The 20,896-nt window shown below is 47.8% G+C and overlaps 3 protein-coding genes across 4 annotated transcripts; all 3 read right to left on the bottom strand.

The window, feature by feature from the left end:
* Positions 1 to 92: 92 nt before the first annotated feature.
* On the bottom strand, positions 93 to 10,509 carry exoc3l2a (exocyst complex component 3-like 2a). 2 transcript variants are annotated; one of them, XM_084683719.1, is made up of 13 exons: positions 10,300 to 10,509; positions 7,946 to 8,450; positions 6,903 to 7,120; positions 5,607 to 6,357; positions 5,320 to 5,434; positions 4,973 to 5,083; positions 4,680 to 4,780; positions 4,478 to 4,588; positions 4,151 to 4,286; positions 3,933 to 4,055; positions 3,672 to 3,827; positions 2,416 to 2,537; positions 93 to 1,212 (listed from the first exon to the last, which is right to left on the bottom strand). In XM_084683719.1, exons 2-13 carry the CDS (start codon positions 8,425 to 8,427, stop codon positions 888 to 890), a joined length of 2,751 nt encoding a protein of 916 aa, XP_084539845.1. In that variant the 5' UTR covers positions 8,428 to 8,450; positions 10,300 to 10,509; the 3' UTR covers positions 93 to 887. The 2 variants fall into 2 exon arrangements, with proteins under 2 accessions (XP_084539845.1, XP_084539846.1); XM_084683720.1 differs by lacking the exon at positions 10,300 to 10,509 and adding an exon at positions 10,081 to 10,269.
* Positions 10,510 to 11,659: 1,150 nt separating this feature from the next.
* Positions 11,660 to 15,647, bottom strand: ppp1r14aa (protein phosphatase 1, regulatory (inhibitor) subunit 14Aa). Its single transcript, XM_084683722.1, has 4 exons — positions 15,368 to 15,647; positions 13,589 to 13,669; positions 13,396 to 13,428; positions 11,660 to 12,508 (listed from the first exon to the last, which is right to left on the bottom strand). Exons 1-4 carry the CDS (start codon positions 15,563 to 15,565, stop codon positions 12,341 to 12,343), a joined length of 480 nt encoding a protein of 159 aa, XP_084539848.1. The 5' UTR covers positions 15,566 to 15,647; the 3' UTR covers positions 11,660 to 12,340.
* A 1,182-nt stretch (positions 15,648 to 16,829) lies between these two features.
* dlb (deltaB) lies at positions 16,830 to 20,423 on the bottom strand. Its single transcript, XM_084683721.1, has 7 exons — positions 20,313 to 20,423; positions 19,977 to 20,216; positions 19,810 to 19,867; positions 19,442 to 19,699; positions 18,425 to 18,786; positions 17,867 to 18,083; positions 16,830 to 17,566 (listed from the first exon to the last, which is right to left on the bottom strand). The coding sequence occupies exons 1-7, from the start codon at positions 20,361 to 20,363 to the stop codon at positions 16,830 to 16,832; spliced, it is 1,923 nt and encodes a 640-aa protein (XP_084539847.1). The 5' UTR covers positions 20,364 to 20,423.
* Between the last annotated feature and the right edge of the window lie 473 nt (positions 20,424 to 20,896).

Genomic DNA, 20,896 nt, shown 5'->3' with positions numbered 1-20,896 from the left:
AAGTGCCAAAGGGAAGAACCATCTATTTACAGTATACTGTATGAAAATATGGCATGTTTCTCCCTACCTCAACTACAAACAGACACGATGGATTGGTCCAGTGCACCCAATCTATGGGTCTTATTTATTCTGTGGCAACAGATCACATTCATTCAACATGGATTGTAACATTTACATTCATCAATAAATCAAATATATTCTCACCTAAAAGCATGATATCATCAAACCCAGGATTACTCTAAAATAGGATGCAGAGGAGTGCTATGCAGTTTCCCGAACAATCTTTAGCAAACTATGAGCCTGCGTAAACCACAAGGATGAAGAGATGTCGAACAGCGATGTGACACCTGCATTGTCACTTCAGACATATGGAAATGTGATACAAAGGTGTTACTTTAAATATGGCTGTAACACTACATTTATGCAGGTTAATAACGATGTTTAGGTATTCATAGGAAAGTGACAACCTCAGAATATATAAATGAACAGATGACTAAAAAACAATACGATTTAACAATGTTTTCATGTTAGCCAATAATGTTTCAGGAAAATGAACAGTTCAGTGATTGTGACATCAGTGATTGTGACATCAGTGATGATGACATCAGTGATTGTTGATGTGGCGTTTCACGTTGTCATTTCCAAACTCTTTGTCAATGAGCATTGACAGCACTTGGAGTACCTGAGGCGATCTTCTTCATTCCGCTCTTAAAAACATCTATCATTGGAGATGAAATGACCAAAAGGTGTCAGAAAATCTTTTTTGGGGGTATTCTCCTCTCCTCATTGCTTCATAGGTTATGAATATCATATTTTTGAGAAAAAAAAACAACGCAGGTTTCTAGTCAGGGTTCCGGAAGGTCCTCAACTCCGACCCTCCAGCTTGGCTACTCTTCTCGGTCGATCTCATTCGTATCCTCTGTCGTCGGGGTGTCCGCCGATTGGACGGTTCTGTTCCGGCTGCCGGCTTGTTTCCGGTTCTTCCGCGGACGGTTCTCCGAGAACCAGTTGGAGATGCTCATGGCGAGGCGCAGGAGGCCCAGGTTGAGACAGTGCACGTCCGACGTGATGGGGATGTCGGAGAAGAAGGCGTGGTCCCGGCACATGAGGGCCGAGCTGCTGCCAAAGTCTTTGACGATGTTGAGGATCTCCTGACGCTCGGTCTGTCTCATCATGCCCCGCACGTTCAGCAGGGTGGAGACGTGCTTCTTCCTGTTGGGAGGGGGAGGAGAAGAGCAGGTTATCAGGGGTTTTTGTTTGTTTTCTTGGGTCTGGAGCATGGGCCTTCTTCTGAAGAAAGTATTTAGGGGGGGGGGGGGGGTTCGAAGCTGCGTCTGGGTTCATTTTAGCGCTGTCTCATACACGTTGGCGCCGCACAAGGTAGGGGGGATTCGAAACACAAGGAGGTTTTGGAACCACAGGATGATTGGCAAGAAGAGCGTTTAACTTTGTCACCAGAGGCTGGTGAGCGTGAGGTCAGATCTGATAGGGCTGGTAGCCAAAGGTGAGAAGCTGAGGTTGAGATGGTGTTGATGTGTCTCTGTAGGTTGTGTGTGTGTGTGAGGGAGGGGGGGGGGGAGGGGAGGGGACGGGAGGCTGACGCGGGCAGCAGAGGGACTCCGAAACCTCAACACGGGCCACCAGCCTTTGATCTCTTAAAATACCAGCGGCGGGTGCCGAGCCGAAAACAAAAGCAGCCGCACCCGCGCCTGAGCGAGTTAACATGTGCCTCAGCCTGAGCGCCCACGCTCTGCCCCCCCACCCCCACCCCCCCCCGCCCCCCTCCTCCTTCCCCCGCCCTCCTCCTCCCACCTTTGATTCCGAGCGTGGCACCAGACTGTCTCCCGCGACGTGACAGGGACAGGAAGTACTCCGAGGCAGCTTCCTGCCATGCCATGCGTCACACCACCGTGGCCGGCTGCCAGCCGAAAGGGGGCCTGACCCCGACGAGAGCACAAACAGCCCCCGGGGGGCCAAGGGGTTCCCCCTGCCTATGCCACTCTCAAAACAGTCTCCTGGCTCCATCCAAATTTAGCAGGGCTAATGTAGATATGTTTGCGTGCTTCTTTTCCTCGTCGTTTTCTTGTTTCCTTTGACTCATTGTGTCAACAAAAGGTCTATATTATACGCCCTCCTCAACCTCTCTACCTTAGAAAAACACTTGTGAACGTACAGCAGTAACCTTCGGGGGGTACTACTATTGAAAGAGTCTCCCACCTTTCAAATTGAATCAACATTTATTTGTATAGCCCTTTTTTCACGCAAGCATGTCACAGAGGGCTTCACAAATGCTCATAGAACTGCCGACCTAAACCCTCAAGGAAGACAAGGAAAAACTCCCAGAGTTTTCATCATGCAAACTACCGTTGCATGATATTTTTTCTTTAATATTTGCCAAGTGACCAAAATCCTTACCTTATATCAGGAAACTCCTTCACCAGAACTGCCACTTCCATCTGAATGGATGGGGTGTCTTCTAGGAGAATGATGTCAGCGAGGTGAGAGATAACACTGTCCAATCGGGAGGTGCCTGACTCCTGACAGAGATAAGAGAGCAGGAAATGAGCTGTGATGGTGTTGAAAAATGTGCCCTCTACTGAGGTCACATTCATGCATTAATGTACAGTAACAAGTCAATAGCACGTAATTAAGTGTTTAGGCTCTGTCTCTTGGAAGTCGCTTTGGATAAAAGCGTCTGCTGAATAAAAATAAATAAATGTTAACTCGAATCAAAAGAGGCCAACTGAATAGATATCTAGCACAAACACCAAAAGCGGATTTTTCCACACAAACAGAAGCCAGGCTAGACCAGCTTTGCTTTAACGTTCACTGAAAATATCCTGTTCCCTTTTCGTCGACCGTTAAAGACTCATCCTCTCAAGTTTTCCCACCGCGATGCCTCATCTCAATTCCTGGTCGAAAGGCCATCAAGGCCATTCAGAAAACACATCAAAGCCAGCCAGCTGACAGGAACAGGAAATTCCTCCGAACACAGAGACTTCCTGTTGTCTGTCGAGGTGACGGCTTGTTGTTGGAACTGGCACAAGAAGAGGGGGCAAATGCCACGCTGGCAGGCCTCGTTCCTCGGACCCTCTTCCCCTCCCGGGTGAACACTAACGTAGGCCACACTCATCCATCTCCATGTCGCTGACGGCAGCCATTCTTCAGACTTTTGCACCTTAGCAACAGTGACTGAGTTATTTCTGGCCTGGCGACCCCCCGGGGGCCGCCTCCATATATAACGGACGGCCCTAGCATTCCAAGGGCCTGTCCCTTTGTTCCACAGATAGAAGTATCAACTCAGCTACTTTGTGGGCCTTCTGAAGGTCACAGAAACCTTCTTTGTTACAGTAGTCATGAGATATGGATGACAGTTATATTCTATTGCAGTGTGAATTGTGTGATAAGTAGTTGACTGGGGTGACACCTGACGTCCGTTACGTCATAGTGTTTATATAGTGCCATCAGTGTAGACTGTTGACACAAAGTTGTAATACAGTACGACCAACCCCTGTTCTACAAGAAACTGTACGTCGAAATGTCATGTGGCTAAGGCTAAATGAACAGTATTTGAGCTTCTGGAGATTTGAAAAAAGCAGTGTTGGAACACACCGCTGTCTACAAGATCGGAGATTTGGTAATCGATATCTTGTCTGACAGGGACAACTGACCAGGTCTTTGAAGAGTCCTTTAAGCTGCTTGGATTCGTCCTGCAGACGGAAAGCCATCCTCTTCCTCATCTTCAGGGACGTACAGATGACCCGCCCCCGCATGATGGCCCGCACGTACTCCACCAGCACACGACGGTGCACCTCCCCAACCAGCGTCTGTCAATCAAACAAGCAACCAACCAATCAACAGAGGGGCAATTTAGTCGTTCAAATCTGAAAGGGACGTTGGACCGGTGCGTTTGTCGGAATGCGTCGTCACACCTGGTAAGGCGGACAGTCCATCCTCTTGAACTTCTTAAAGTGTTGTTTGATACTGGCTTCGATGGCCTCAAAGGCGTCGGTGTTGTTGAGCCATTTCCTCTTTACGAGCTTGTCGAAGAAAGGCTGGAGAGGAAATGGAAGTGCTTGTTTAACGGTTGCTGTCATACATCCTTTGGGATTCGTGGGGAAAATGAGTGGGAGACGAATGCATTGCTCACCCTGATGTGTTCAAAGAGCCTGTCGGTCAGAACCCTCACTGATTGGTTGATGATCCTGTCTAGGGAGGAGTTGGCTTTCTGGGAAGCCTCCTCACTGCCCTGTGGATCGCACTGCCTGCAGCGCTGCACGAAGGACCTACACACACACACACACAGGTGATTAGACAGGCAGACAGACAGACAGACAAACTGACAGGCAGGGAGACAGACAGACAGACAGACAGACAGACAGACAGACAGACAGACAGACAGACAGACAGACAGGCAGGCAGATAGACAGATACATAAATACATACATACATACATAAATCCTGTATTTAGACATACCGGAGAGGAGGGCAGCAGTTAACCAGAGCTATCGTCCTGGACACATATCCGTCTCCTCGGTCCCCAAACTCAGCCTGGGTTTCATGGAACATCTCCACCTTCCTCTGAAAACTGGACACCAGGAAACACGCAGCATGAAAAACACACACGGATCTCCTTTCATCACAAACCTGACGTCACTCCAATCCTGTTCCACTCTTACCTGTACAGGAAGTCAGTCAGTCCAATGAGACTGCACCGAGCCACTCGGGCCCCCAGGAACTGGCTGACGGCCGTGGATCGGTCCAAGTCCACCTTTAATCTCTGAGAAGTCCAACAACAGCCAATGGCAACATGAGATCAACTCAAACACAAGTTCGGTTAAGATGTGTCAATCCAAGGCATTCTCCTGGATTTTTTCCTGCTACTTTTGTCTGATAGGTCAAAGATCCCAACTTGGGCTACGTGTGTGTGTGTGGGTGTGTGTGTGTGTGTATGTGTGTGTGTGTGGCAGACCTGGATCACTGAGCGGGCCAGTGGAGACTGATACTCCTCTATGTGAAGAGTCTGAGCCCAGCGCCTTTCCTCCTCATCCAGAACCTGGCTCAGCTCCGTGGTCACCTTCCCCTGAGGAAACGCCAAGCATGAACACATGAACACATGAACACATGAACACATGAACACATGAACACATGAACACATGAACACATGAACACATTATGGGTGTTTTTACCCTGACAATGTCGAGGCTGCGTGTGTTTCTTACCCTGACGATGTTGAGGCTGTGTGTGTTTCTTACCCTGACGATGTCGAGGCTGTGAGTGTTTCTTACCCTGACGATGTTGAGGCTGTGTGTTTCTTACCCTGACGATGTCGAGGCAGTCTTGCTCCAGTCGGTCCACTGTGTCCTGGGCCAGCAGAGGTTCCAGTGGGGCATAGTTAATAGGTGTGGTCGTGCCAATGGTGCCAAGAACATCCCTTTCAGGACATGGTCAAAACAAGAGTTGTTTCAATATTTGCTTTTCATTTACAAGATACAGGGAATTTCAATTCGAACAGTGGATATTTGCTTTCTTTGGAATACTGTGTTGTGTTTGTGACAAGGTTGCTATTGTCATTGTGTTTCCTGTGTGTGGCCCATCTTCCTGACCTGTTGTAGATGTTGTAGAACCAGTCCAGTAGTGAATAAACGTCCGTAATCTGCAGGGGGCAGCTGGTGATGTTGCGCAGCCGCCGGGCCACCGCCCGGTGGTAGCTCTGCACATACACCTGGAAGGCGGAAAACTCCTCCGGGTAGATGGACACCACGTTCCTCCGCACCGCGTCCAGGTCGTCCACCATGCGGCCCCTCAGACGCTCCAGATAGGAGGCCAGGAGGCCCTCCTGGGTGTCCACCTGCTGGGGCAAGCTCCAGTCCGCAGCGTCCCCCACAGCCTGCCTCCATTTCAGCTTCAGCTGCCGGGGCCTGTTGGTGGCCTGGGGATGGGGCTGAGGCTGAGACTGGGGTTGGAGTTGGTGCTGGTGCTGGTGCTGGGGCTGGTGCTGGGTGTCCTTCCTCAAGGCCCAAGTTGCGTCGGCCTGTTCCTCCTGTTGGATGACCAGCACCACCAGACCCAGGTTGGGCCCTGCCGAAGGCTGCCGGAGGGACTCCCTCACCACGTCCCACATCTCTTTCTGCAGGGCCTCGTACAGCAGCTCCACGTCCTTGGCCTTCCGGCGGCTGGAGTCCAGCGACGCGTTGGAGCCGGAGGGGTCGTCGAGGGGCGGCGCGAACACCGCGGGGGACTGGGCGGGGGCGGGAGGCAAGCAGGAGAGGAGCTCGCATTCGCGCTCCAGCTCCTGGATGTGCGTGTCGGCAAGGAGGAGGTCTCTGTGGTTGACCAGCTGAAGGATCTCCAGCACTTCGGAGGAGACACAAAGGGGGAGACAAGAACGGGGAGACGGTCAGTCGGACGTAGACATGGGTGGGTGTTTTAGGCATAGAAGATAGGTAGTGTAAAGAGGATCAGATGGCTGAGCGGTTAGGGAATCGGGTTATTAATCAGAAGGTTGCCAGTTCGATTCCCAGCCTCGGACCGGGTTATGCGCTCTCCTGTTAGGATTCCTGTTAGGAGCTCTCGGAGGAGCAGCTTATAGACACGATTCTGTATCCTGCAGTAGCAGGATGTGCACTCATATCCTGGTCTCACAGTCTGGAGTTGATTGAACCCGATGACTCGGGGAGTCTAGGGAGCATTAACGGCTCATCAGAGAGCATGAGATTGGAAGGAAACACCGCAGGGGCTGACCAGGAAGAACAAAAAAGCTCCCGGTAAACTTCTGTAAATGTTTCATGCCGGAAATTCCATTTGAAACGAAAACGAGGATGGACATGATGGGTTTGTTTGAGCGGGAACTGTACGTCTCACGGTGGACGACCGCCGCTTCTGTTCGAGTGTGTGTTTACCTGAGAGCGGCTCCCTGGGTTTGACCACTGGCTCCTCCTCCACCGTTTCCTCCTCGGCCTCCTGGGAAGTGCGGTCCGAAAGCGACTCCCTCTTCAGCTTGCCCAGGCTGACCATTTTAAGGAAGGAGGGGCGGCGGCGAGCCTCCGCCTCGCTGTCCCCACTGAGGATCCCACAGGGCAGGCTCTCTCTGCGGACGTCCTTACGTCGGCCTGCAAATCTAGAAAACCAAGACAGTACATTCAGCCATTTAGCAGACGCTCTTTTCCAGAGCGACTTACAGTAAGTACAGGGACGTTACCCCCCCCCCCCCCCCCCCCGAGGCAAGTAGGGTGAAGTGCCTTGCCCAAGGACATGACGTCATTTTAGCACGGCAGGGAATTGAACTGGCAACCTTCTGATTACAAGCCCGATTCCCTCACCGTTCACCGCTCAAAATATTACACTTAAACTCCTGCTTGGTCTAGCGTGCCACTCCTCGTGTAAACTTTACAGTCAGCCTCGCTCGACAGAGTAGACTCGATGTCAGCAAATTCACAGATGCGTGGAATGTCTAGCTCTGTAATGTAGCTTCAGTCATCAGAAGGAGAACAATGTGCCGTTCACTTAAGAGTAATTACAGCATAGCATGGGCAAACAAAAGAGTTTCCTTACATAAGTGCATCAGGAAGTAATTACACTTTGTACAGTAGTTTCCATAGTTTGACTGCAACGTGGCAGCCTAATAGTTACATGTGGACAACGTATCTTCATGTTGTAGATTACTGTACCTTTATGCTGTAGATTACTGTATCTTCATGTTGTAGATTACTGTACCTTTATGTTGTACATTACTGTACCTTTATGTTGTAGATTGCTGTACCATATGCTTCTGTCTCTAGTTAAGCTAGTTAAATTAATTAAACTAATGAAAATGCATGCAAGAAAGAATGGATATATGTTGGAAAAACAAGAACAAGAAGAACCTATCAGTCAAAATGGAAAAGAAGCTCCCAGACTGTGTTTATTAGTTTTAACTCCCAGGTCATGCCCCTCTCTTCCTCACCGGAGCAAGGTCATGATTTCCTCGGAGCTCCTGCGAAGCCCCTTCCTCTTCTCCTTCTCCGGACAGGGGTCGTTGGGGTCGCTCGGGCTCCGCGGGGAAGGGCCATTCCCCCACACGCTGCGTCCCGACAGGCGCAGCCCCTTCCCCAGCTTGCCCAGGGTCTTGAGGGGCGAAACGCCGCAGATCCGCTCCAGGGTCCCCCGCAGGGGGCTCCCTTTAGGGGCCCCGGGGGGGCCGTGCTTCTCAAGGTTGACCTCGTTCTCCTCCTCCTCCCCGTCCCTGGACGTCCAGAGGTGGGGCCTCCCGTCCCCCCCGGGTCTCATGATGAGGCCCGCGGAGCCCTCGTTCCTCTCCTCCTCCAGGTCCACCTCCTCAAAAGGGTTGAGGTCCAGATGCAGGCCGGGTATGATCAGCTCCCCGTTGGTCCTGGGAAACTCTTGGCAGCTCTTTGAGCGCCCCGGGAGCTTCTTCAGGATAGGCATGCTTTGCACTCGGCTATACAAATCTGGAATTAACGAAACAATGAACCTGTTGAAACTGGATATGAAAATGATGTATGTTTGAATTAACCAGCACTACTCAAGACGGGCCAGCACTACTAAGGTCTGGAAAGAGCTACGTGAATTCCCCCCCAGTGGTGGAATCAACTCCCCACCTCCATCAGAGACACAGACTGTCTCTCCACCTTCAAGAAAAGGCTCGAGACGCACTTGTTCCGGGAGTACAACGGTACTTAGGAATGGTTTGCTGAACCCAATGCTAGTTTCCTCAAGGATCACAATGACTCTTGCTCAAAGACTTGTTGCTGTTGTTGGTTAGTGGCAACTGATTTAAACTGTTGTATTCCTTGCAAAATATTCTATTTGAGTTAATCTTGTTTTTATTTTTACTGCTGCTGCTTTTTCTACAGGTACACTTGCACTTAGAGATTCATGTTGTTTAAATTGTAACTCGCTTAACTACATGCTCTTGTGGTTCTTCCCTTTGGCACTTATGTTTGGTTGTTCACAATGTGTGCTTCTTGTTTTGGCTACCCGCAATGCTTTGGGGCTATCTTTTTGTTATTATCAGTGACCTATGCACTTTGTAAAGCTCTCTCTTGGAAGTCGCTTTGGATAAAAGCGTCTCCTAAATGAATACATGTAAATGTAAATATAATTCAAACTAAAACCAGAAGAGGTATTGAACTTTTTCCTGAAATGTCGGTTCGTTAATGAACACCTGTTGAACCCATCCACTTCAAACAGCACTAGAGCGCATTCTACATTCTTACATTGTTTACAGTTCAGGAATGCCTAAACAAAGCATAATTGCTCCTGTTCTACTCTCCTATGGTCAATCAGCCAGTTTGTGAGAGCGATAAGCAGCCAATGTCGACATCCTTAGAGAAAGTGATGTTTGCCGAGGTCAATATGTTCGACCAGCACCTAATACAAACATCTCCACATAGAACCAAAGAAGTGTTTAAATATGTCACATTGTGTTGGCCCTGGTGCACTGATGCGCACACAGAACACTTCCACTTTCCAAGAGGGAGGTTGTGGCACTCCAAACAGAAGCTGAGGACTTGGCGTACAACAGGCTCTTTTAAGCCATGCGGGCGGTGAAGTGGTGTTTCTAAACAATGGCTTGTAACACTTAGCAGCCTGTTGCAGTTTTTCCACTCCAGAAATGTAAAACTTTGATAAATAGCATCCTGCATCACTAAAAAAGAATGATTGGGTTCAGAGCTAAATTAAATGAGCTCGGTGGAAGGATCCTTTAACTGGGTGAAACACTGATTATAAAGATGCTTCTGTAGAGACTTTTACAATAACTATTATTATTTTTACATTATCTTTATGAGGAACTATATGATTTCCTGATTTATTTGTTTGATAAAAAATCCCTGACATGAAATACCTAACTGTCCACAATTAAATATACGGTATAAAATGTACCTCAATTGTTACACTCATGCGCATGATGACTTTATTGCTTCCTTTCTAACAAAGGCGACAAAGTTAGATTATTTCATCATCGAATATGTGTATTATAGATCTACCTTGAAACGTTATAAATACAGGTATTGTCTTTTTAACTTACAATTCTAAAACTTTTTATATGTACAAATATTAAAGAACCAGTTAACTCACCTACAATTGGTGATTATCTGACTTGAGTGATCGCGTATCTTGTCAAAACTAATGATATGGTACGTCAACAAATATTCCACGTGGAAAATATCCATCCACAATTCTACAGACGCAACTCTATGTAATCCACAGCATTCCAGACCAAAATTCCAGAATCAGCTACTGACAACAGATAGAACCATCAACGATCCCTCAACATATTGTCTGACTGCCTCTTACCTTGTGAGGGTTAGTGCACTGCGTGTCAGTGCAATGTCATCCCGATGTATGTGGAATGGATGTGTGGCTGGGTGGTGCATGTATAAGTTGGTGGATCTGCTCTGTGCCTCAGAAGAGCATTCTGGTCCCCCGGTTTCCTGACCGGCCTGTATTTTAGAAGATGATGATGATGTACTTTCCTGAGGAAACGTCCGGCCCCCTCTCCTCTCCTTCGACTCCTCCACAGGGACCCTCCAATTACACTAATTGCAAGGGGACAGAACAGTCCGGCACATTCTATTCCAGTGACTCTTTTTCTTGGTTCCATCGACAGGTTCTTGGTGTGTGTGGGTGTGTGTGTGTGTGCGTCTGTGTGATTCACAGTCTGAGTTGACAGAGTAACAACGCAAATGCCTGATAAACTCTCCAACTGTTACCATGGTGATATCATTATACAGAAACGTGTCTGAATGATCAGATCAGAGTTAAAGAACTGTTTACCTTAAGATCAAAATCAAGTAGTATGTGAGTAACATACATGTAAAGGTTCCAGGAACCCAAACTACAATTTCATCAAGAGCAAAAATGTATACATTTTGAGGATGTTTTTACATTGATAGAAAACTTTGAAAACAACATTTGACGTCTTTTGTTGAATTACTCAGTGTATGTTTAGCCTTTGCCCCTAACACCAGGGTAGAATAACAATGTCAGTTGATGTCATGAATTTTTGGCGAGGTCATGAAATAGCAATGAACTTTTTGAATGCTTTCATTGACATTTTGACATGCTTTTTGTGACATGGGTATGCTATTGCCCCCCCCCCCCCCCCCTCGTCTCATTAGCATAGCTATAGCTTGAACATAGCTTGAACTATCCCTTTCACAGAGGTGAATGTTTCCTGCTGGGAACAAGGTCTCATCTCTCTCCTCCGGTGCCCTCTAGTGTACAATGACAGTCCAAGAATCAAACAAAGACTTCTGTTATTTATAAGAAGGGCTGGCCTTCTCATAAACACGTCGACATTATAAAGCTTGCCTATGTAAACACATAGATATTCCATGAAGGTAGCCTCACATACTAAATCGTGATTTGTTGAAAGAATGTCGACAACTTGCCTGTGCTATGACCTCATAGTTCACTGTCACTACAACAACCATTGACATTCTTCTGTCACCGCCTTGATGAGTCATTCTGACCATAGACATATATTGTACATATGTCTATGATTCTGACAGTCTTAGATGATGTCACATCTCTACGATTACCTCCCCCCCCTCCCTGTCAGGAGGCAAAGCTGGTGTCTTGTCAACAGATTTGGTGTAGCTGCATCTGTAGCTCTGGTTTCATCCAGAACAAACCAGAACTGTGGGGGGATTCATGTGATTAACATGTTTTATTTGTCTTCATTTCCAATTGAATACGATAAATGAATGGAGATCACTCAAACGTGTTACAACATTGAGCCAGAAATACAAAACACTGCGGGCATTAGAGAATCAGTTTTACCAGATAATATATTGCAGAACATAGTGAACACATCTCTTTCATAGGATGAAAGCAATGGATTAAGGGTGAAAACAAACAAATCTAGTTGAAAAGTAGCTGTGTAATGTGGATACTTTCAGTGTTACGCCATTCACAAAATGGGGACTACCCTGTCCATAGTCCTTCATTCACAGTCCTACCATGGTACAATTAATGGCCGACATAACTCTAAAGCTATAGCATGTTTGGATGACTCCAAACATTTCAGTGACTTGATTGGGTGTACCCATAATGCCGTAGCTGGCAGTGTTCAGGCGTTTGTTGAGGGAGGCGTCATCAGGACAAGGAGCAGAGAGAACAGCGTGGCCGACTGGAGCAGGTGGGTATTTACCCCAAATGATACGCTGGTCTGGATACAGAGTGCCACCCTTTTCAGGCGGCGGTCTTAGCATCAACCACTTTGGAGATATTTTTTTTTCTTCCCTTCCATGTCTGCTATCCCATGGTCCTTCATCACGGCCGGGCGGCGTGTGAGACAGAGGTGGTGGGGGGGGTGGGTGGGGGTGGGGAGAGCTCAGATGGTGGGGTGGTGCTGGCTGCAGTGGTGGGGGCTGTTGAAGTGGTAGGGCTCGTGACGGGGGTGACCGTGGCAGTAGGGCGCGGGGTGCTCGACGCCCTCGCTCTGGAGCTCATCCTGCTTGTGGAGGCCCTCCAGCATCCCCAACAGGTCGCGGATGAACGCCTGAAAGGGGGGGGGACAACTTTAGAGACGAGCGCGCGTCGGCCGGCGTACGACGGGCGCGTCCGCAATGTGCAACGTCGCAATTCTCAGGGTGTGAACATCGTCGGGCGTTCGCGCAAAGCGCACTCATATTCAACGCTAATCAAATGGGGGTCCTATTTTCCTGGGGTATATTAGAAAGGTTCAAGTTTGAATTCCTCGGCTGCATAAAAATGGTTGCAGTTTTTCACGTGAGTTGATGACTCATACCTACATGGACATGGGGTCAGGCCGAGAAAACGTTTCTAACCCCCGCAAACAGTCAGGAATAGCAGTATTAAATATTTTATGATTTTTGGGGGGTAACCAGCTTGTGCCTGTGTGACAATGAAAATGCCTCAGAAGAGGTGGCCCTGCCCAGCAGAGACACACACACACACACACAAATACACACATATGCACGCACACACACAGACACGCACATAGCTGTACAGCCCCTGTTTGTCTGTTTTCTGGAGCTTGGAGCTAAACAAAAGTCTTTGTTACAAGGGAACAGGCCAAGAGACAAAGGACAGAGAGAGAGGGAGAGAGAGAGAGAGAGAGAGAGACAGAGAGACAGATAGACAGAGAGAGAGACAGAGAGAGACAGAGAGAGACAGAGAGAGACAGAGAGAGGACCCCAGCACAAGACACCTATTGTCAGAATATAAGTATTTGTGGTAGGAGGTGTCAGATACTGCTGATCCCCCATGCATAGTAATCTGGGTTTGTTTTGTGTGTCTATGTGTGTGCGTGTGAGTGCCAATTCATGTACATGACGTGTGTGTTTGTCACAATACAGGATTGAGACGGTATACGGAATGCGTTATCACTCCAGTTTATCATAAAACCCGGACGCCAGAACACACCTCTGTGTTGTTGCTGCAGGTCTGAAGGATCTCCTGGTAACAGAGAGAAAGGACAAGCGTTTTATTCCTGTATTATGCAGGTACCTCTGTGTACACATAGTCTTGTTTGTGTTGACAACAAGGGCTTTCCAGTGCGGTGTGTATGGCGAGAGGGAAACAGCTCAACCTGTATGACAAAGTATGACTTTCCCACCTGCAATCTTTTTGATCGTTCCTCGTCAGTGGACAGGTCAAGCAGCTCATCTATGTTGATCTCATCGGGCGTCTCGTGTTCCTGCGAACGCACAGACACACACACACACACACACACACACAAAGGTACGCGTGAATGCACACCTTCAGCATTTGACTGTGTCTTAATTCAACTGTGGTTTGAATTCCTGTCCTATTGTATCACACTTGGACACAGGTTCATTGCTGACTTGAAACCATATACATGTTCATCAAACTGCCATCCCTTTGGTTTCAGAACATGATCTTCGGTTACATGTACGTTATCTGAAGGTTGGCATCGGAATAATCGGGATTGTGCCGATGAACAAGCCGTGCCAATGAACAATCTGTTCTACTGTCCTGGTCAAAAGAACAAACAGCCACTGTATCCATAGTTCAGTGGAAGCAGACTAGCTCTCCTCATCCAGTCAACCTGACACAACCTTACTGTTTGAGTAATTATACTGCCTGACACATTTGTTCTCTGTAGTTGCTCGCAGAACATTCCTTGAAATTACATCTAGACGATATTTCATATTTTCATTTAAAATGACCTCAAATGACCAGAAAAGGGCATCCTCAAGATTTGTACGACAAACGTTGCCGCAGTCAAACTATTTGCTCTCGGTGGATTTTAATAGCCACACGGCTTTCAGAAGGCAGGCCAGTCATCACAGTGTATTTGGAGGGTCAAGAACCTTTGCTGCCTTTTCCGACCACTCACTATGTTTTGCGTAGGGCACAGTGCCAAAACCTCATCGGCCCTCAGAGGTTTGAAAAACTCCTGGCTGTGATTCCACTGAGCCATCTGCCCAAACTTGAACCCTTTTCCAGAATACTTGAACCTCCAACCTTTATCCCCCAAACCCCAAAGGGATGAATGAGGAGGGTGGGTGGGGTGGGGGGGTGGGGGGGTGGGGGGGCAAATGACTTTCCCCTTTCAACCATCCCCTCTTCCTGTTTCTCATCCCTGCTGTTCCAGGCACTGCCTGCCCATGTAGGGCAATGAGCATCCCTGCCTGACCACATCTGTAGCAGCTATCTCTACAAGCAGGGGACTGCTTGGATCCCCTTGTGCTGAGATCCCCAGGATCTCTCCTAGCCTTTTAAGGACACCATACGTTGTCCTCTCGCGCTCAAGCGAAACACATGTGATCGATCGACACACAAACACCCCTGGAGCTCAAAGGCTAGGCCTGCAGGTCTTAAGTTGGTTACTAAAAACCAGTTATTCGTCTTTATGTGTCCCTCGTGAAGTTGTCTAAACTCAAACATTGCCACGGTTGGAGAAGATGACAATTTAGGCTCCTATGAACCTATGTGCTTAAGGGTATATGAGGAGTTATAGCCAATTATTTCATAAACACAGTGAAACCAGGTCCCTAACCACCTATATGAGAATGTAACATCTGAATTAGCCCAGTTCTCATAGTAGGCCAACACCAACCTTACGGAGGTGGCACTGCTCACAGCATAAATATTTTAGGTTTAAACATTTTTACATTGATAATTAATATGATATTTAAACATTCAAGTTTTCAGCCTTCACGTTTTCAAATATTCAGCAAAAATATTTCAGAATCTTTTCAAAGGTTGCATTCTTGTACATTGATAGTAGTTTCAAGGTAGAAGTTGTGGTCCACGAGTAATTTCCAAAACATGTTTAAAGTCAGTTAGCCTTGAAACATTAACCGGCCTATGACATAGTTACATGAGTTCAAACGAGGTAATAGAATCAAACTGAGAATCAGGATCTCACCTTTCCTAAGTACAGCTTATCCAAGCATTCATCTATCCACTTTTCCACATCTATCCGCTTCTGAAGTTCTTTCCTGTTATATTTCACGGTCACCCGAGCTTGTCTCTTCTGGAGGCCAACCCCATGTTCCCGAGACGTTTCCATTTCTGGTGAATGGACATCATCTTCTTGCGTCTTACCGATTCGATGGGCTGCCATCTCGTCTAACAGGTTTCTCAAGTTATTTTTGAGGCTTGCACTCAGTGTCGGCTGAAGCTAAAGACGCTTGAGAGTAAACAGCGGACGGACAGGCGGCACTTTATCTGATTCCTGTCGTTACATCTCCACCCTGTGGTAAGAGCGTTTATGAAGATCCCTGCCGAGATTACCGAATAATATTTACTCTAGTTAACTCGTTTGCACGAGTTGTCTTCAAGAAAAGTCCAGATGCTTTGCTGATGCCCGATTGTTGTGTTATTTTTTCTCTAAAATATCACTCTTATCCGTCGCTGAGAAATTTGTATTATTTATTCCACAGCACACATACAAAATGGTCAAATTAAATATGGTAGCACATGCCTGACAAAACAAAAACTTTGGCATTGAACATAAAAATAACTATTTGTCAGAAACAGCAATATTAAGAGATCCCAGGTACATTCGTTGATTTCATGAAATAGTTTCTTTTTCTTCCCCTGAACATTTTCGTTGTACACTGAATTCATAAACAATGCAAAGATCTAGATCATCACACTGTCTACAGGTACCCACTTAGCATCATATAAATATATATCTGAATTTGTGACAATAAAGGTAAAACATTTCAAATAAATAAATAATATAATTAATAAAAAATGATCGTACGTACAAAAAAGGAAATTCATGTTTGAAGAAATTAAAGATTTTTTTGTAGAAAACTCTTTAGTCTTTTGAAATCAATGGTATGTTGAAATGAAAAAATGTGAACAAACATTGAGTAGATAAGGTAAATACATAAAAGATTCATCCCCTTGAGGGCTGATACAAATACACTTTATCATGGGCCCGCCTTCCAAAGATAGGCTACATAAATACCAGGACTTCCTGTATTTGGTTTTTGAACAGTACTTCAGTATGAGTGGTCAATGACTTATGAACAGTCATGTTGTATAAGCTATTGTCTTTGGGTTTTTGAAACTTGGAAGACTTCTATCTAATGATATTTTCCCATTCTTCAAGAGTGGTAACTTACATAGTTTGTCAACAAAAATCTTTAGCACAATAAACAATTCATTTCCAACACCTTGTTTCCTTTTGTTTTTGCGACATATCCGCAACCTATAAAACGAACTGAGCAGTTATCGACTCATTTCAGTTTCCTCTCTTTCATCACTCAATTTGGGGTTTCAGAAAGAGAGAGAAAAGAAGTGCTATAGCATATCTCTCACCCCCCCACCCCTACCCAGGCCTCTGGCTGTCCATCTCCTGGGCCCATGCCTGGGTCTCATCTCAGCCCCCCAGCCCCCGGGCCAGCCTCCCCCCTCCACAAGTAGTCTTGTCCTGGAGAAAGGGAGTGGCGCTCCCCTCGACCTTGGCTTCCCTCCATGGGGGACTGCCTGTAGCCGGCCCTGTCCTCGGCGGGGAGCGTGAGGCTGAGGCGTGGGTCACTGTTACTGATCTTATAGAGGCCGCCGGAGCCCAGGAAGGCCTCCCTCTCGCTGGGGAACTGGCTCGCCAGGCTGCTTATAGCCTCCAGGTCGTTGTAGACCGCCGTGTCGCTCAGCGGCTTCCTGCCTCGCAGGCGCCTCCGCCTCAGCGCCACGATGCCCGCCGCCAGCGCCAGCGCCACCAGCGCCAGGACGCAGGAAGTGGTGAGGGCGGCCGAGGAGGGCTGCTGGGTTTGGCGCAGGGCGGGCTTGAAGCTGGGCTGGAGGGTGAACTCACAGCTGGGCCCCATGAAGCCGGCTGGGCACTGGCACACGGGGCCGGTGAAGTGGGTGAAGCAGGTGCCCCCGTTCTGACAGGGGTGGAGCCCGCAGGCGTCGGAGCGCACCGTGCAGTTGTGGCCCGTGTAGCCCAGCGTGCAGGAGCAGGTGTAGCCGTCCACGCCGTCTTGGCAGGTGCCGGCGTTCTGGCAGGGCACCGAGGCGCAGTCGTCGATGTTCACCTGGCAGTTGGCGCCGGTGTAGCCGGCGCGACAGCGGCATAGAACGCTCTGGCCCAGGTCAAGACAGTCGCCACCTGGAGAACACACGAGATTCAGGAGGTCACACTTTGCTCTCTCCACAGCCTCAAAGGTTTCAATGGGATTACAATGAACACTGTTTAAATCCAACCTCTCAAGAGACGTGGCATTTGTCTCTATCCCAAACCGTTACATCTTATTGTAATGTTTTGAGATAATCTATCCGATAACCCATCTGAAACGGGTGTTGCAGTTTCCTATGCCAACCACTAGATGTCACCGCTGACTACCCTCTGCCCATTCCCCCACGATTTGGCAGCCTCAAAACCGCTACGGGGCTTCGCAATTAGACTCACCGTTCAGACAGGGGCTGTTGCTGCAGCGATCCAGCTTCTTCTCACAGTTGGAACCGGTGTAGCTGGGGGGGCAGCGGCAGGTGTAGCCTCCCGTCGGAGTCTCCACACAGGTGCCCCCGTTGAAGCAGGGCCCGTCGGCACATGTCATGGCGATGATCTCGCAGTTTTTCCCGTAGAAGCCCTGTGGGCAGGTGCAGGAGTAGTCATTCTCCAGGTCCTATTGGAGAGAAAGAGAGAGAGAGAGAGAGCGAGAGAGAGCGAGAAAGAGAGAGAGAGAGAGAGAGAGAGAGAGAGAGAGAGAGAGAGAGAGAGAGAGAGAGAGAGGGAGGGAGGGTGGTTGTTAGAGCGACATCATGACGGCAGGATTCACTGACACCAGATAATTTTGGTAACATGCTTAAATATTTTAACATGCTTTTCAGATTATGTGTGATGTAATCTCTTAAATTATTATTTAAAAAATCTCTTAATCTTAAAAAGTTTAAAAGTAGGTCAATTTAATAATACTACACGTGTTTAGCGAGAACAAAATCATATGTAAAAAAAAACAAAACGTACGTTGCAGCTGCCTCCATTCTTGCACGGGTTGCTGTCGCACTCATTCGTCTCCAGCTCGCAGTTGGTGCCCCCGTAGCCGGGCTTGCACGTGCAGGTGTAGCTGCCCTGGCCCGTGTTGGTGCAGGTGGCACCGTTGGCGCAGGGACGGTGGTTGGTGCAGTAGTTGAGGTCCTGGTCGCAGAAGAGGCCTCCCCAGCCCTCCTGGCAGTTGCACTGCCATGGCTGGCTGCAGGTGCCGTGAAGGCACCCCGGGTAGCGCACGCAGTTGGTGCAGGAGGGGCCCTGCCAGCCCATGCGACACTTGCAGTCCCCGGGGGCCTCGCAGTAGCCGTGCTTCTCGCTGCAGTCCGCCGAGCAGATGGCTGGATGGGGGGAGAGAGGAGGAGGGTGTGTGATTGCGCTGGTCACGCCCCTCTCATGCATCACACACACACACAGACGCAGGGGACCCTGTCTGACCCCCCCCCCCTCTCTCTCTCTCTTCCCCTGCCCCCGGCTCAGACTTCACTGTTTGTTAACTATCAAATCAAGCAGCTGGTGTGCACACCGCACACCAGCCTTTCTTTGCCCCTGCCCTCCCCCTTCCCCCCCCCCCCCCCCCCCACACACACACCCCTCCCCACACACACACACACCACCTCCAACATGTGTCTTTCGGGAGTCAAGGCTTCACCTCCCATTGTTACAGGGAACAAAAGACAAATTCAACTCCACAAGGTTCACAGCTATGCAGGGTAAAGAAACATTGCTAAAGCCACCTGATGTCGAAGTAAAATGCTTAAAGGAGCTGCAAAAGGTATTGTTTAAGGGATGGAAGTGTCACAGCCCGTATGAATCTGTCAACCACTGAGTATACAAGTAACTTTTTACTAGCCAGAATCAAAAGTTTTCTAACGGAACGTTGCCAAATTGCTCAATTATGCAGCCCGTTTTGAAAACTTTACCTCGAAAGTGTGCTGCCTGTAATTAAACAAACAACACTGCTAGGACAAACAAACGTGATGGTTTTTCACTTACGTTCAGAGCAGTAATTTCCCTTCCAGCCCTCCAGACAGTTTCGGTTGCCCTCTTCGTCGCAGGTGTAGTGGCCCAGTGTGTCGTCACGGGGTCTGCAGTAGTCAGAACAGCTGTCGCCAAAGTAGTATTCATCACAGAAGACATGGTAGGAGTAACGGAGCTCGCTCTGCTCTCCAAAGTGAACATCTTGAGACCAGTCTTCACCGATGGCCAGTCTCCTTCTTGTCGCCAACCGACTGACGAGATTGTTCTGGTTGTCTAAAAAAAAGTTATGTTTTTATTGACATGGGCCCTTTTTTGACAACTCCTGTAAAAAAGCTTATATATGATCAATTAAGATTATGCATGTCTCAAATGTATAAACCTACCGGTATATTCCGTTGGAGATTCTGCGTTCCAAGCTTCAATTATAAGGGAAAAAGTACCCTGAAACAAAAAGGGAGGTCTAGATTTAGATTCCAAACGACACGACTTTCCTATTTTAATTTCGAATAACTTTCTGAAGTAGCCATGATATTGATATCTATATATTTACCGGCCACTTGAAATGGAATGGCACCCGGATTGGTGCGCTGCTTGAGATTGAAGTTTGATCGGCACGGATGACGTTGGTGTGTCCCGTTCCAAAAGTGCACGGTGGCTCAGCAGAGATATGGTCCTCGGAATGTTTGAGGCAAATTCGGAAAAATATATGGCAATCTCGATGCCGTCTGCATATGCGATGAGCAGTGTTAAATGAGTGGACTTTCAACTCAAACACCCCAGACGACAAAACCTTAAATGTGAAGAGAGAGTGGCATTAGTGACTGATGTGCGAAAAATATGAATGCCACTGTTGAACAGGCATCTTAAAGTAGGTAGGCCTACTTACCACTTGCATGAGGGTCAAAGCCAAGAGGCATCTAAGGGGTAGACAGGCCATTTTTCCCAGGTGTTTGGTCTTCAGCTTCACAATAATCCGCAGGTGTATGCATTCGTTGTATCCAATAAATAAAATGTGCGCGTCTTCCGAAAATCCACAGCATAAAACCTATTATAAACTTCCTGCTACACCATTTATACCGAAAGATGACTACCTAGTTCTAGTTCTAAAAGTCCTATAGATTCCGTCCGGTTGCTGATCCTCTTGTCCACCTTTTAAAGGTTCTGGTGTGTAATGAGAGTGTGCCGTTTTATACTCCTGATGCGACCCCGTCACGCGCCTGGGGCGGGGCAGGGAGGCCACAGGGGACAAGCTATAGGGACATGTGGGAGCTCAGTAAACTGACAGTGATAACATCAGGTGCAATTATCTTAATCGTGACGGTCTGATCAGACTGGGCTTATACTATAGCCTACACTACGATCAAGTCCACACACTGAAATTAAATGTAGGAACACATCTGATTAATTTTATGTTAAAACTACCAAAAACGAAAAGGGTATAGGCAGAATAATCTATGGACAATAAATGTA

This window comes from Hypomesus nipponensis, chromosome 20 (genome assembly GCF_054491055.1).
Source record: "Hypomesus nipponensis isolate SF chromosome 20, ASM5449105v1, whole genome shotgun sequence".
NCBI lineage: Eukaryota > Metazoa > Chordata > Actinopteri > Osmeriformes > Osmeridae > Hypomesus > Hypomesus nipponensis.
This window is presented reverse-complemented; position numbering and strand designations above follow the sequence as displayed.

Coding starts and splice junctions, on each gene's coding strand:
- exoc3l2a (XM_084683719.1), bottom strand. CDS start 8,427: ATGCCTATCCTGAAGAAGCTCCCGGGGCGCTCAAAGAGCTGCCAAGAG. Junction 6,358..6,902: donor ACCCAGGGAGCCGCTCTCAG/GTAAACACACAC, acceptor TCTCCTCCGAAG/TGCTGGAGATCCTTCAGCTG. Junction 4,589..4,679: donor CTGACTGACTTCCTGTACAG/GTAAGAGTGGAA, acceptor CCTGGTGTCCAG/TTTTCAGAGGAAGGTGGAGA.
- ppp1r14aa (XM_084683722.1), bottom strand. CDS start 15,565: ATGGCAGCCCATCGAATCGGTAAGACGCAAGAAGATGATGTCCATTCA. Junction 13,670..15,367: donor ATAAGCTGTACTTAGGAAAG/GTGAGATCCTGA, acceptor GTGCGTTCGCAG/GAACACGAGACGCCCGATGA. Junction 13,429..13,588: donor AACGATCAAAAAGATTGCAG/GTGGGAAAGTCA, acceptor CTCTGTTACCAG/GAGATCCTTCAGACCTGCAG.
- dlb (XM_084683721.1), bottom strand. CDS start 20,363: ATGGCCTGTCTACCCCTTAGATGCCTCTTGGCTTTGACCCTCATGCAA. Junction 20,217..20,312: donor CTTTGACCCTCATGCAAGTG/GTAAGTAGGCCT, acceptor TTCACATTTAAG/GTTTTGTCGTCTGGGGTGTT. Junction 18,084..18,424: donor AGAATGGAGGCAGCTGCAAC/GTACGTTTTGTT, acceptor TCTCTCCAATAG/GACCTGGAGAATGACTACTC.